Below are 15,121 nucleotides of genomic sequence, written 5' to 3' on the forward strand. Positions count from 1 at the left end.
ATGTGAGAAGATGCCTGCCCACCCCCCATGTTGGAGAGAAGCAGCCAGGTTCAAGGGCATCCATCCCAAGGGGGGAGCAGGCTCAGCGAGTCAGGAAACAGAAGGAGGGTGGTGTGGCCAGGTTGTCTTAGTCACCCGGCGCTGCCATAAAACACAAGTGGATGGCTTTAACAAACAAATTCATTTTCTCACAGTCTAGGAGGCTGGAAGTCCAATTTCAGGGTGTCAGCTCCAGGGGAAGCCTTTCTCCCTCTCTCTGCTGGGTTCCTCCTGCTGACCTTTCCATTAGCAGCCAGGCAGTTAGTGGGTCTTATTTGCACCTGACTCTCTTGACCTGGGAAGTCTTGGAGTCAGAGAAGTTACTCAGGAAGTGTGAGAGATATAAACAGTCTATTCGCTCAAAAATAAACCAGGTACTTCCTGTGTCTGGGGCTGTCCTTGACACGTGTTATGTTGCTCAGTCCTCATTACAACCTTAGAAACAAAGGCAGCTCCTGGGCTATCTTCATGATAGTTGGGGTGTTTGAACCCGTTGTTGTGGCTATCATGTCAACTCAACAAGGTATTTAAAAAAATAAAGGCAGCTAACCCAGGGCACTGTTCCATCAGAGCAATGGCAGCCTCCTGGCTTTGCTGAGAGACACCTGCTTCATGAGAAGGGTGACCCGAGAACTCCCACAAAGGTTCCTTACTTCCATTCCTTCGGAAACGCAGAGCCCCCCACGCCAGCAGTGTGCAGGCACTAGGGGGCAGCAGTGAGTACGCCTGCGAGGCTCGGCTTCCATCCCACCACCAGTAAAAGCTGCACCTGGAACCATCCCCTAAGGGTGGACGCTCTGGTCTGCTGCCTGGAAGGCAGGTGGCGCCTCACCTGAGCTCTGCCTTCCCCTCCTCCCTGCTCCTCTTCCCTCGCTCCGCTGCAGCCTTCTCTCTGTCCCCTGACCCTCAGGGTCCTTGCCCGGATACTTGCAGAACTGGTGGTTATTTCTGCTATTGACGTCTCCACCCTTCAGTGGGACCCCACTCCTGGCCCACACCCATGCCCGGCCCTCGCCCTCTCCCAGCCCACGCCCTCTCCCAGCCCACACCCTCTCCCAGCCCACACCCTCTCCATTACAGACCCCCGTTTTAATGATGTCCAAACATACTTGCTCAATTGGTGGTCTGTTTGCCTCTGGTCTGTCTCCACTCGTTGCTAAAACAAGCTCCATGAGAGAAGTACCACACCCCTGAACATTGCCGAAGGAGCCCTCGTGGTGCAGTGGTTAAGTGGTCAGCTACTAGCTGAAAGGTCAGTGGTTCAAATCCACCAGCCACTCCCTGGGAGGAAGATGTGGCAGCCTGCTCTCATCAAGATTACAGCCCTGGAAACCTATGGGCAGTTCTACTCTGTCCTGTAGGTTTGCTATGAGTCAGAATGGACTTGATGGCAATGGGTTTAGAGGTTTTTAAACACTGCCGGACACACGGCAGTACTCAGCCAACAGTGGATGGATGAGGTGTTTGAATTGCTTGTCTCGAGGCTGCTGTAACAAAACACAAGTGGGTGGCTTCCAGCAACAGAAATGTGCTGTATCTCAGTTCTGGAGTCTGAGATCAGGGTGTTGATTCCTTCTGAGGGAGAATTTGTTCCTGCCTCTCCCGGCTTCCAGTGGCCCCAGGTGTCCTTGGCTGCAGCTGCAGCGTCACGTGGCATCCTTCCTCTGTCTCCCTGTCTCTTCACATCTTTATAAGGACAGCAGTCATATAGGATTAGGGCCCACCCTACTAAAGTGTGACCTCACGTTGACCTAACTGATAATGTCTTTGAAGACTCAATTTCCAAACAAGGTCACGTTCACAGGTACAGGGGACCCAGTTCAACCCGTATAAGTGCTCAGAAACATTGAACAAATGAAGAATGGGTTATCTAAAAAGCTCCCATCAATTTGATGGCAACTTATTGTTAAAATAATGTGATACTAAGCTTACTGGTGATAAATTCTAATCAGCACTCAGTAAATGTTTGTGAAGTGAATAACTGAGTGTATCAGTCAACCCTCACCAAACCCTGTGAGGTGCAGTACGGTTATTTCCCCCACTTAATAGAACATGAAACTGAAGTTAAATAACGTGCTCCCTGCTCACCTGAGATCCAGCTCAGAGTCCCGAAACTTTCTCTCCAGGCTCTCGATGAGCCACAGAGTGGAACGCACTGTCGCTCCAGGCCCTCAGCTGGCTGTGCAGGCTGCACCCTTGTCTTACAAGGAGGGGCAGTGAGAGAAAGCCAGGGGTATGAGCAAAAGGGGTTTTTCATGTTTGAGATTCACCTGCAGCCCTGGCTGATTTGACTGTTGTTTAAAATTCCTCCTGCTTGTGCAACAGTTGCGCTCAGTTTTCAGGCTCTTGCAGGAGTGCGTGACATAGAGAGAAGTGGAGCTCACCACGTGGTTCCTAATTGATGCTCTGACATCTTCAAGTGCTTCCCTTGGGCGTCTGACTCCACTTGTCCTCTGTGGATGGCGGCACGGCTCACAGGCTGACTGCAGCCTGTTTCTCCTGCCACACCATCCTAGAACACTGGGATGCGTTCACTGGCCTCCCCAGCTCTAACAACAAATGGGGGCTTCTGGTTGGAGGGTCCTTCCAGCCCCCAACAGAGTTCCTGGGTAGCTCTAACAATGTGCTTGGCTGCTAACCAAAAGGTTGGTGGCTTGAATCCACCCAGAGACGCCTCAGAGACAGGCCTGGCAATCCACTTGTGAAGAGTCAGCTGTTGAAAACCCCATGGAGCACAGTTCTGACTCACAGGGGGTGCCAGGAGTCAGAGTCAAGCAGGGCTTCCAACTGGTTTGAACCGGTTCAGTCGTGGCCGACGGAGTGAAACTGGGACAGACCCAAATTTTCACAGTTTGGGGGAAATGGGGACATTGCTGCGTCAGCCCTGGGACAGGGGGCGTGGTGAGCCGTTCCAGGGCCTGATGTGTGGGCCTGGGTTACTGGCAGGGCTCGAGAGGGACGCACAGCCGCGCGGTCGGTGGCCCTGTGTCCAGCTCCGCCCAGAGTGCCGAGGACAGGGGCTGGCCGCCGGGCACGTCTGCCGCCCGAGGTCCCTAAAGCGGGATCGGGTCTCCGGCGGGGCCGCCACCGTGACCTCCCCTCCTGGCTATTGCTCTGGCTCACCCAAGTTCAAACAACCGGGGTCTGCTCGGCTTCGCTTCCACGGCCACCACCGAACCCAGAAGAACCTCTCTGAAGCCCTGACGTCAAGTTAACGGCAGCTCCCAGCGCAGCTCCACGGATCTCCTTTACTCTGTGGCAGAGCTGACGGTAAAGGGCGCCCATCGGGGGCCCTCCTTCCCGGTGCTTCCTCGCCAGCACCCGGATCCCGGCCCCGCCCACCGCCCTCGACCCCGCCCACTGCTGTCCGACCCCGCCCACCTTCCCCGGCCCCACCCACCGCCCCGATCCCCCGCCCACGCCGCCCCGCCCACTGTCTCCCAGCCCCGCCCCCCGTCGCCCCGACCCCGCCCCCCGTCGCCCCCACCCCGCCCCCCGTCGCCCCGACCCCGCCCCCCGTCGCCCCCACCCCGTGCCGCACAGACGGCTGGGGGGCTGAGTACCCTGCGTCCAGCCTAAGGAAGGCAGGCGTCCAGGACTTCGGCGGTGGGGACTTCGGCACCCCTTCTGCCTGTCCACGCTTCCTCTGAAAATCCCTCCTGCTGCCGGTTGACCCCGCTTCGGGACAGTGGGTTCTCCTGCACAACAGGCCCCTTCTCCGTTGGGGGATGCCCTGAGGGCTACGGTTCCCCAGCTTCCCCTCGGCCTGCAGGAAATGGCCTGTCAACGGAGGCCGCAGCATTCTGACAAACAGGCCCTGGTCCCCGAAATGAGCCTCACTAAAGCTGTGGCTTGGATTTTGCGAGAGTTCCGCACTACCCGCTCTAACTGTTAATTTTAACAATCGATTCTGCGGCCCAGGTAGCCCAGCTTGCAAGTAGCCCGTGAGAACGAACTCCCGATTTTCACGCGAAGCCCAAAGCTGGCGTGTTCCTGCCAACTTGCTGAACTTAAACAGCCTGCCGTGGGGTTTGTTTTTGTTTTTTTTTTCTTTTAAATCCTGCCGGTTGAAACTATCTCTGACTCAGCTGACTCGGTGGTGATGTTATTTAAATAGTCCCTGTATGTTCTCTGGTTGTTTGTCTTTTTATTTCTCCCTATTTTGTTGTTTGTCGTTGCCCTTGCTTTTGCTTTGAAACGAAAAATTTTAAGCGTTCGGTGGTGGAGCTGAATTCAAGAATGGCATAATTAACTTGCCGGGTTCTGTTCACTTCCCCGGCTCCGAAAAAGCTCCCTGGAATATGTGAGAATGGAATGCATATGAATGAATTCTATGGAAATCTCAGACTGCTTTTCATTTTTACTCTGTGCTGGGGAAGCCAAGCTCTTCCCTCTTTCCAGCCCACAGAACTTTTCGAATGAGAAGTAGAAACTGTCAAGATGACGCTCGTTTTCTTCTTTATGATGCTGAATAACCCAGCGCTAATTATTCTCTTGGCAGCCAGAGAACCCCAGAAGCCAGGAATTCTGCATGTAAGGGGACATTTAGCTCATGGATCTTTATTAAAAACTAAACAGTTGCTGTCAAGTCAATCCCCACCAGAGGCAACTCCACGTGTGTCAGGTAGAACTGTGCTACACAGGTTCCCAGTGGCTGTTTTTTTTGGAAGTAGATTGTCAGGCCTTTCTTTCAAGATGCTACTCGGTGGACTTGAACCTCCAACCTTTTGTTTAGTAACCAAGTCTGCTGACAGTTTGCACCCCCAGGGCCTCCGTATCTTCATTAGCACTGAATGTTTTAAGAGGCAGGTCCACTATGGCTTCAAGAAATACTATGAATTGGTGTTTTACTGCTTTGTTAGGATGTTCATAAGACCATCGAAGCCACCATGATGGGCTCCAGGAACACGGCCATGCGCTGCAGGCAGGAGCCACAGACAGCTTTTTCACAACCTAGACAGTTGTGAACATGGACTCTTAGCTTCATTTCTCTGTCTTGTAAATAAGGATCTTTGTGTTCTTTAACAGCTTATGATTGCATTCATTAGGACCCTTGGCTTCAAGTGACAGAAAACCCAAAAAGGGTTTTTCATTTGTACACGTAACTGAAAATGGGCTTCACACACGGTTGGATCCAGGTCCCCTTAAATCTCATCAGAACTCATTTGCTCTCCATCCCTTGTCACTGCCTTCCTCTGGGTTGGCTTCATTGTTGGTTCCCATGTGGAATCCCTGGCAGCCCCAGTCTTGGCCCTCATGGTGACAAGATGGCTGCAGTGGCTCCTCTTGAGTTCAAGTCCAGTAGGGGAGAGGGCTTTCCTCTCTCGCAGGTTCCCAGGGAAAGTCTCCCTGATGTAATTGGGCCACTGTCCACTCGGGCCAATCCCTGACAGTCTGAGCCCCAGTGTCCTCAGGGTGGAGGAGAGATGGACCCCAACAAATTCAAGGGCTCATTCCAGGAGGGGAGGACACAGATGCCAGGAAAGGGAAGAAGGCAGATACGACAGTTGTCAGGATGTTAGAACCACGGCGTCTGTGAGGAGAAGGCACCATGGTGGGTCTCAAGTACACATGGATTTCATTTTGCCCTAGGCTGCTACCATCCTAGAGAATTTCTTAAGTGAAATTTGTAAAATGTTTTCTCCCTGGGCCAGATGGCTTTGCCTCAAGTAATTTCAGGAGGGCAGCACCCCCACCTCCCTGAGTCTGTTGGAGGCTCCCGCCCACAGCACCTCCTACAAGGCTGGAGAGGTCTCAGGAAACTGAGCTCTTTAGCGGTTAGGTTTGTGGGACCATGTATTGTTTCCCAAGCAGCTGAGGACACTGGAGGAAACATCGGAGCCGCCCAAGGCTTTGGAAGAAGCTTGAAATGACGACAGCCGCCATCTGACTTATCCTGCTATTGTGGGTTCAGCCATCTTCTGTGGTGTGGGAGTAACAGAATCAGTGCGTCTCACCCAAAAGGGGGGAAAATGAGAACTGAATTTAAACCGACCCTGGTGGCTTAGTGGTTAAGAGCTACGGCTGCTAACCAAAAGGTCGGCAGCTCCAATCCACCAGACACTCCTTGGAAACCATGTGGAGAAGTTCTGCTCTGTCCTAGAGAATTTAATCCAGTTGCTGTGAATTTCACTAACTCATGGCGCCTCCACGTGTGTCAGCGTAGAACCGTGCTCCGTAGGGTTTTCAATGACTGATTCCTCGGAAGTAGGTCGCCAGGCCTTTCTTCCAAGGTGCCTCTAGGTGGGCTTGACCCACCAACCTTTTGGTTAACAGCTGAGCGTGTTCACTGTACCACCCAGGGACTCCGAACTGGATTTAGACCCTTAGAATTTAGGGATTTATTAGTGGGATAAAAATAAATGAACCGCCAGTTGCTGTGGCTTTGGCCCGGACTCATGGCGACCCCACGTGCGTCAGAGCAGAACTGTGCTCCAGGATGTGCTCATGGCTGATCTTTGGGCTGCAGGTGGTCTGCACCCTGGTAATTTCTGCTCCCCGCCCTCTTCTTCCTGCGAGCTTGTCCTCTCTCCTCTCTTTCTCACAAACAGGCTCAGATTGAAGCTAAGAAAGAGCACGAAGGCGCAGTGCAGCTGTTAGAGGTAAGCGTGGGGCCCTGGTCTCCTCCTGGGGTGATGGGGCTGGGGAGGATGGCATTCACACCCAAGAGCCATGAAAGAGGGCAGTTATTAAGTGCCTGCTGTGTACCAGCCCTAAGTGTCTCATCGTGCATGGCTGCCCTTTGCAATGGCCTTGTCCCCTGCCCCAGGGAGCAGAGACCAGTTCGCACAGAGCTTGTGTGTCTCCTCTGTTGCCTTGTGCAATCTCTTTCTCCCGTGGGAAAAGCTTCCATCATCCTCAGCATATAGATGGCCATCGATTTCTTAAAACCGCCCATTAGTTAATGAATATCTTGTGGGGTACGTATGATGAATAGCAGGTGGAAAATATATAACTGGGGGCGTGGAAGCAGACCTCAGTGGCCACCTATCTCCCTGAGAAATAATTCCATTCACGTGCCTGAGCCAGCTGCCCCTTTGATCTGCAGAGCCTTGTGTGGAGGTATGGCTCCCTGTCCGGCTGCCCAGCGGCCACTGGGCTGGTCATGCGCTGCTCTGATCTGCCCTCTGTGTCACCGGTTCATGGGGTCCCACGGGGCTCGGGGCCCCTTCTGTTGGCAGTTCAGGCCCTGACGACGTGCTTTAGGCCAAGTGGATGTGCTGAGAGCTGTGTCCTCTTTAACTGACCTCATCTTTTTGTAATCGTGTCTTGCTTTGCTCTTCCTCACCCAGAACACCCTGGACTGCATGCAGGTACTTAGGGGAGGACATGTCCCCAGCCTGGGTGCTTGCTGACTCTCTGTGCATGTAAACAGCCATGCGCCCGGGCCTGCTCAGCCCTTCTCTCCTGTCGACCCTGGGAACACTGGGGTTCTGCCCCAGACAGCAGCTTTCAGATGTGGTGGGGTGGTCAGGGTCCCAAGGGCTGGGGGCGGGAGTGGCTGACGTTAACCTGGGCTTTCAGACACCACAATGTGTTCTCTGAAGGGCTGAGCAGACCCAGCGAGCCCGTTTACCATCTTCCGCCGAGGCTGTGACCCTCAGGCTGGAAGGACAGGCCATGAGTTCAGATGACCAAAGGGCAGACACGTTGTTAGGACCTGAGCCCTCTCCCCTCCACCAGGCCACCCTGACACTGGAGAGAGCCTGGTCAGCCGCTTGCCCAGAACTCCGTCAGTCGGTCATCAGAATTCAGTGTTGCGCCTCTCTGCTCTGTGTTGCCGCGTGTAGAGAACAAGCCCCTCTCAGCGGGCAAGGAGGCGGTCTCTGCCCTCTGTCTTACCTGCAGCTTCCTGTCTAATGACCCCCGGGGCAGAGAGAAGCCGCATTGTCCCCCCAGCAGGGTTTTGACTGTTTTCTAAAACCCTGAGCTTGGAGATGAATTCATGAAATGTGTGTTTTGTCCTGCTCCTAGACCAGCGGGTCTCAGATTGGGGTCCCTGCACCACGTGCAGCTCATCAAATATGCAGATTACCAAGCCCCATCAGAACCAAAAGCCAAACCCGCTGCCTTCCTGAGTCGGTTCTGACTCGTGGTGACCCCGTGTGTTACAGAGAAGAACTACATTCCATAGGGTTTTCTTGGCTGTAATCTTTACAGAAGCAAATTGCCAGGCCTTTCTTCCCCAGCACCACTGAGTGGGTTTGAACTGCCAACCTTTTGGCCAGTAGTGGAGTACGGACCTTTTGTGCCACCCAGGGACCTAAGCCCTGCCCCAAACTGCTGAATCAGAAGCTCTGGGGTGGGCCAGCCGCTGGGCGTTAGCCAGCCCTCGGGTGGTTCTGAGGCAGCTGAGTTTGAGAAGCTCACCTTAGTCAGGAGGCCAGTCACCCTGTGCGCCTCGACCAGCCCATGGCTCAGTATCTCAGCGTCCTGCGCCCCCAGCCCCCCAACCTCCACTTACCTTACCCTGGACGTGTGGAACGAGAAACCACAGCTGTGAAGTCCTGGCCACCGAATCAGCAAACAACCTGCGTGCTGTACAGGTTTCATTTTAAAGTGTTAATCCTCTTGGAGAACGTGGTAAGCTCCACATGGCAGGTGAGTGACTTCTTTGACCGAGTGTTCTACCAACCAGAACAGCCACACTGCCTCGCCCAGCTAGATGACGAGGAGGTGCCGGGTAAGGGTTACCTTAGAAGAAAGCCAAATAACCAAAAACAAACCAAAGCAGTTCCCATGGAGTCAACCCTGGCTCACGGCGACCACACGTGACTCACTCGCCTACAGAGCTGGGTGCCACAGGGTTCTCGGTGGCTGATTTTTCGGAAGGAGATTGAAATTTACAAGGTTGATATTCTCCTCTTTGGTGTACGGATTAGGCACACAAGGCACAGAGATAGTGAGCAACTTTACAGGGACACACAGCTAGGAAGCCCGGTGCTGAGCACAGGGGTCAGCTGGGGGCATTACCTAGTGCGCTGAGAAAAGTCTCCCCGAGAAAAATATGGTGCTGGGTCTCTGTTGTCATTAGCCACCATCGAGTCTGCCCCAACTCATGGCGACCCCCCACACAACGGAAGAAAACACTGCCTGGTCCTGTGCCGTCCCCGTGATCGGTTGCAGGCCAGACTGTTGTGATCTGTAGGGTTTTTATTGGCCAATTTTCAGAAGCAGATTGCCAGGCCTTTCCTCCTGGTCTGTCTTAGTCTGGAAGCTTGGCTGAAACCTGTTCAGCATCACAGCAACACTCAAGCCTCCGTTGACAGACGGATGGTAGCTGAGCAGGAGTTGGATTGGCCAGGTATTAAACCTGGGTCTCCTACATGGGAGGCAAGAATTCTACCCCTGAGCCACCTCTGCCCTGGTCGTCACTGGTACCAATAGGCTAACACCGTTCGAGAATCTGGGTCATGCACAGAGCCCCGGTCAGGCCTGGCACATAGTAGGTATTCAGCAAATGATAAGTACAGCAGGATTCTTGTTTACACGTGAAGAGACACACAGAAAAGTTTATTCCCAAATCGCTTCTACGTGGGGCGTTCCAGTTTGCTTGGGACGCTCCTTGGCATTGGTTCTGGAGTAATTATTAACAGTGTCCCATTCACACGCAAGACCAACCAGGTCTGGACACTAATGGCACGGCGCCGCCACCCTCAGCTCCTCTCCAGGAAACCCAGAAAGTCAGACAGGAACTGGGGGACTGGGGATGATACAGTCGCGTCTCTCTGGCTTGTTTTCCTTCATCTTTATAAATACCACAGCCACATTCTGAGTCTCCGTGCTTGTTCCAATTATAGTTCACTTGCCTGATGAGTGTGCCGTCTGCTCCGCTAGGGCAGAGAGCTCCACCTCCGGAGAAATCGCTCTCCACGTCTGGGTGCGGCAGGTGGGTGGTCTCTGCAGGCCAGGTAGGAGGGGTCGTCTGTCCGTCTGTGCAGCATGGGTCAGCAGGCACAGGTGTCACTCCATCCTGCCACCGAGCAAGGCACTGACACTCCCTGAGCTCCTGAAATACACTGCTGTTCTTAGCTGCCGTTCAGTGGACTCTGACTCATGGACCCCACGTGCAACAGAAAAGAACGCTGCCTGGTCCTGCACCATCTTCACCATGGTTGGTCTGCCCCAGTCGCTGTTTCGGCCATTGTGTGTTTTGATTGCCTTCCAACCTAGGGGGCTTACCTCCCAGCACTATATCAGACAACATTGTGATCCGTAGGGGTTTCATTGACTGATTTTCAGAGGAAGGTCACCAGGCCTTTCCTCCTAGTCTGTCTTAGTCTGGAAGCTCCACTGAAACTTGTCCACCTTGGGTGACCCTGCTGGTATTTGAAATACCAGTAGCCTAGCTTCCAGCGTCACAGCCACACGCAGGCCACCACAATAGGACAGACTGACGGACCCTGAAATGAGCACCGATGTCCCAGTAAGCCAACATGGAGACCAAACAAGAGGGTTGGTGTTTCCCTGGCATCGTGTGGAAGCATCCCCCTCTCTCAGTGACTCCGAGGCAGTTGTGGCTCCCAGCACCAGCTGCCGGGCTCAGCATCGGTCACCCAGCCTTTGCCAGCTGCCTGACAGGCAGGAGATCGCGTGCCTGGAGGACCCTGAAGAAAAAGCTCAGCTGCTTTCTGGAAGGGAGAAACGGCGGGGAAGCCTGGTGAGGTTTCCTCAGGGAACGCTTGCCTCAGCCATGTGTTTCAGGTTTTTGTGGGTCTCTATCTCTCATTGAGGAGCCCTAGTTGTGCAGTGGTTAAAGCACTCGTCTGCGAACCGAAAGGTTGGTGGTTTTGAACCATCGGTGGCTCTGTGGGAGAAAAGACCTGGCCATCTGCTCCCTTAAAGAAGACGGTGAGGGAAACCTCCTGGGGCCTTTCTATTCTGTCCTGTAGGGTCACTAGGAGTCAGAATGACCCATGTCCTTTCTTAGGTCCCTGGGCAGGTGTGCTATGCTTCAGGTCAGATGTCAGATGCTGTCTTCATATCTCCACCGCCTCTAGCCACCACCTGTCCAGCTTCTGAGGCTTCTGCTCTGCCGCTGGGCTCACTGGCCTTCCCTGCCAGCTCCGTCCTGGTTTAGGAAGACCCCGTATGGAGTCCTTGGAGGACCTAACTTGACAGCACCCATCAACAAGGAAGTTGTCATCTGGAGTTCATGGGCGGTGCAGTAAATGTGCTTGGCTGCTAAGCGAAAGGTTGGAGGTTTGAGCCCACCCAGAGGCACCTTGGAAGAAAAGCCTGGTGATCTACTTCCCAAAAATCAGTCACTGAAAACCCCCTGGAGCACGGTCCTACTCTGCTGCCACGTGTGGGGTACTGTGAGTTGGAGCTGACTCAACAGCAATGGGGTGTGAAGCTCTGGGGGCTGCTGCAGCTGCCCCAGGGGCTCCTTCCAGTGAGCCTCCAAGTGTGTTAGCTGTTTGCACTACCCAGGGACCCTCCCCTTACCCAGAATCCGCACAGCCACCTTCCAGCCCCATGTCGTACACCGACACCTGGTGCCTTCACCCTGCAACCCCAGCCTTGGAAGTAGGGCCCCAAGTGCCTGTTCACAGATGCCCTTCCCTTACGCTAACCCGCTTGTCTCTCAGGCCTCTCCCTGCACAGGGAGCCTGATTCGGACCTGCTGTGGGTGATCCCACACGGAGCCCTCAGATCGAGGATTCCTCACTGCCAGCGCTCGCACGCCCCGTGGAGATCTGGGTGGCGTGGCCTTTAATTAATCGCTGCCATTTATGTAACGTGTCGCTGGGGCCTGGGATGATATAACTGAGTCTTCTTCCCACTCACCCTGGGAAACCTCGGCTCCAAAAGTCAGATTAACCTGTGACTGGCCATCCCTGTGGTGCCCGCAGGGAATTCAGGTGCCACGGGCCCCTCTGGCTGGGCAGGATGACTGAGGCTCTATGGTTGTTGTCATCCCCAGGCCTCCTTGGCAGCCAGGTCAAACGGATACTCCACTGGCCCGCTGTTGGCCACAACTTGTTTTCTCGAGAGGAGGAGGATCCTGTCCGCTTCTAGCCCTGATGGCCCACCCCGTTTGCATGTGCAGATTCACTCATGTGCACATTCATTGAGTTCCCAGCTGACACACTCAGCTGCTAGCCGAAAGGTTGGAGGTTCAAGTCCACCCAGAGGTATCTGGGAAGAAAGGCCTGGCAGCCTACTTCCAAAAACCCAGCCATTGAAAACCCTGCAGAGCACAGTTCTCCTCTGCCGCATGTGGGGTCATTGTAAGTCGGAATGGATTCAGTGGCAATTAGTTTGGTTCTACATGTCAGGCCGAGTCCCTAGGTTGTGCAAATGGTTAAGTGCTCAGCTGCCGACCGAAAGGCTGATGGTTTGAGTCTACCGAGAAGTGCCTCAGAAGAAAGGCCTGGCAAGATAATTCTAAAAAATCAGCCACTGAAGACCCTGTGGAGCACAGTTCTGCTCCGACACGCGTGGGGTTGCCGTAAGCTGGGGCCCACTCAACAGCAACTGTTTGTTTTTTAAGACCTCGGGGCATTTCGTACCTCCTGAGCAGGACAGTGTCCCCACACATTGGCCGTTCGCGTGATACCTGTCGTTCTGGTTCTGGCCGGTCTGCATGCCACTTGTGTTATTATGCGATATTTTCTTTATATCTATTCATCTTTTTTTTAAACTTTGAGATAATTTTAGACCCACAAAAGGTTTTAAGACTAGTACAGGGAGCTCCCATGTACCCTTCCTCCAATGAGAACCTGGTGTGTAAACGTGGAACGTTGTCAAAGCCAGGAAGCTGGTAACCACACTACAGGCCTCTCCCAGATTTCATCAATGTTTATGTCACTCTTGTTTTTTTTTAAACTTTATCTTGCCAGTGTTTACACTCACTCATTCTTTTGCTGTATAATTCTACGAAATGTTATTACACATGTAGATTCGTGTCAAGGAGCCCCAGTAGCACAATGGTTGTACGCTGTGCTAACCGAAAGGTTGGTGGTTCGAGCCCACCCGGTGGCTCCACAGCAGGAAGGCATGGCAGTCTGCTTCCGTAAAGATTACAGCCTAGGAAACCCTATGGGGCAGTTCTCCTCTGTCACGTGAGGTCCCTGTGAGTTGGCATCGACTCGGCAGCGACAAGAGCAGATTGTTGCCACAGCCACCGTAATCAGGATACACAATCGTTCCATTGTCACAGAGACATGCCCTCATGCTGTCCCGTTAGTCACCCTCCCTTGGCCCTAAACCCTGTCAACCACCAATAGGTTCTCCACTGCTGCCATTTTGCAGTTTCAAGAATGCCACTTAACTGGAAAAACTTTGCTTTTTTAGGTAAGTCACCTTTTACATACATGTGATGTCGCAGATGCGGCGTTCTCGTTATATGTATATGTTTTTGTTACGCATTTTTTACCACAATGCTTTTTTTTTTCTTTTATTGTGCTTTACGCGAAAGTTTCAGAGCATATCAGTTTCTCATTAAACGACACACGTATTGTTTGCACCATGCCCGTTATATCCTTAGAATGAATAATGACCCTTAAGGTTGGCTCTTCCGCTCTTCCTTCTAAAATAAGCTCCCGTGTCCACGGGTCCCTGGAAGCACAGTTGGATGACGCAGCTTAGCTCTTGGCTCTCCTAACGCCCTTCCTGCCCAAGGCCCAGTGTTTGACACACTGTTCATTGTCTGTAGGTGCTCCGGGTCCTCGAAGGGCTCCCACAGTTGTGTTTTGGGCCATCGCTTGCCTCAGAAGGGGTGGAGGGAGGAGGCCGGTGTGAAGCTTTGCCTGCAGATTTGCGGTGGCGTCTCAGGTCAGCGTCTCCCTGGGCACTTGGGTCTCCCCCTGGGGGCAGGCCCAGTGAGGAGGTGGATCCGACTCCCTTACACCCCACCTGCTCCCGGGAGCCCCGATTTCCTTCGCAGAGACAGCTATCTCAGCCGCGTTCATTCAGCTTTTTAAAAGAATGCTGCTTTTTTTTAATGAATTGAAGAAATTAATTACAGGTTTGGAATTTGTTAGGTTTTTTATCAGAAATCATGGTTCAGAAATAAATAGCACTTCATTCTGGACTAAGGAGCCGTGGGGGTGAGGGGGCGAGGAGGAGGAGAAGGAGGAGGGCCTATCCTGGGCCTTCCCACCAGGATGAGGTCAGAGAGTGTCCCAGTGTTGCTATTTCCCCATCCAGGCTGTCTATACTAACCCCACATCTGTGCTCTGCTCTGCTCCAGGCCAGAGCCCTGCCTTCAGGGCAGGGTTTTAGTGGGGAAAGCCACACAAGACGTGCCATCAAAGACACAGCAAATGGGGTTTTTCCACTACCATAGAGAAAGTAACACCAGGAGTAAGAGACGAGGCAGGGCTTGCGCCCGGACAGAACAAGCCACCTACAGAGAACACAGCACCTACAAACCAGCCCTTGCACTTACTGGAGTCCCGGGTGGTGCAAATGGTCACGGTGCTTGGCTGCTAACCCACTGGGTGGCAGCTGCCTTGGAAGAAAGGCCTGGCAATCTACTAAAAAAGCAGCCCCACGGGGCACAGTCCTGCTTGGACACACACAAACGCTAGGAACCAGGGTCAACTCGACGGCAGCTGGTTTGGGCTTTTTTGCTCAGGACATAGAAAGGAGTCCCTGAGTGATGCATATGGTTAAGTGCTCGGCTACTAACCAAAAGGTTGGAGGTTCCAGTCCACCCAGGGTGCCTTGAAAGAAAGGCTGGCAATCCGGAAAAGCAGCCGTTGACAATCCCGTGGAGCACAATTCCACTCTGACACACGTAGGTGCTGTGAGTCGCGGTCCGCTCGACTGTTTTGTTTTGAATGAAGTGCCTGATCCCGCACTGAGGACAGGTCAGTGAGCCGAGATCAAAACTGGGCTCAGGATCTAATCGGGTGGGGGGGGGGTGAGGCAAGGGGGGAAAGCGAGGCAGGGTGAGGAGGCCCCCTCCGTGGGCTGCTGCAGAGACCTATGTCTTGAAGACAAGTCTGCCTTCTGCACTGGGACACATATGTCGATGGAGAAGTCCCCAGGAAGGGCAGAGTGGCTCCCACACCCACCCACAAGAACCACACAGGGAGGCAGGAAGGATCAAGGTACCCAGGACGCCCTCCCT

The 15,121-nt window shown here is 53.5% G+C and overlaps 1 protein-coding gene across 1 annotated transcript in view; it reads left to right on the forward strand.

The window, feature by feature from the left end:
• Window positions 1–15,121, forward strand: part of RIMBP2 (RIMS binding protein 2) — a 185,273-nt gene that overhangs the window by 124,661 nt on the left and 45,491 nt on the right. The window contains exon 6 of the mRNA XM_049865588.1: window positions 6,591–6,641. Coding sequence (XP_049721545.1) covers window positions 6,591–6,641 — 51 coding nt within the window. The remainder of the gene's footprint in view (window positions 1–6,590; window positions 6,642–15,121) is intronic.

This window comes from Elephas maximus, chromosome 22, assembly GCF_024166365.1.
Source record: "Elephas maximus indicus isolate mEleMax1 chromosome 22, mEleMax1 primary haplotype, whole genome shotgun sequence".
NCBI classification, from domain to species: Eukaryota; Metazoa; Chordata; class Mammalia; order Proboscidea; family Elephantidae; genus Elephas; species Elephas maximus.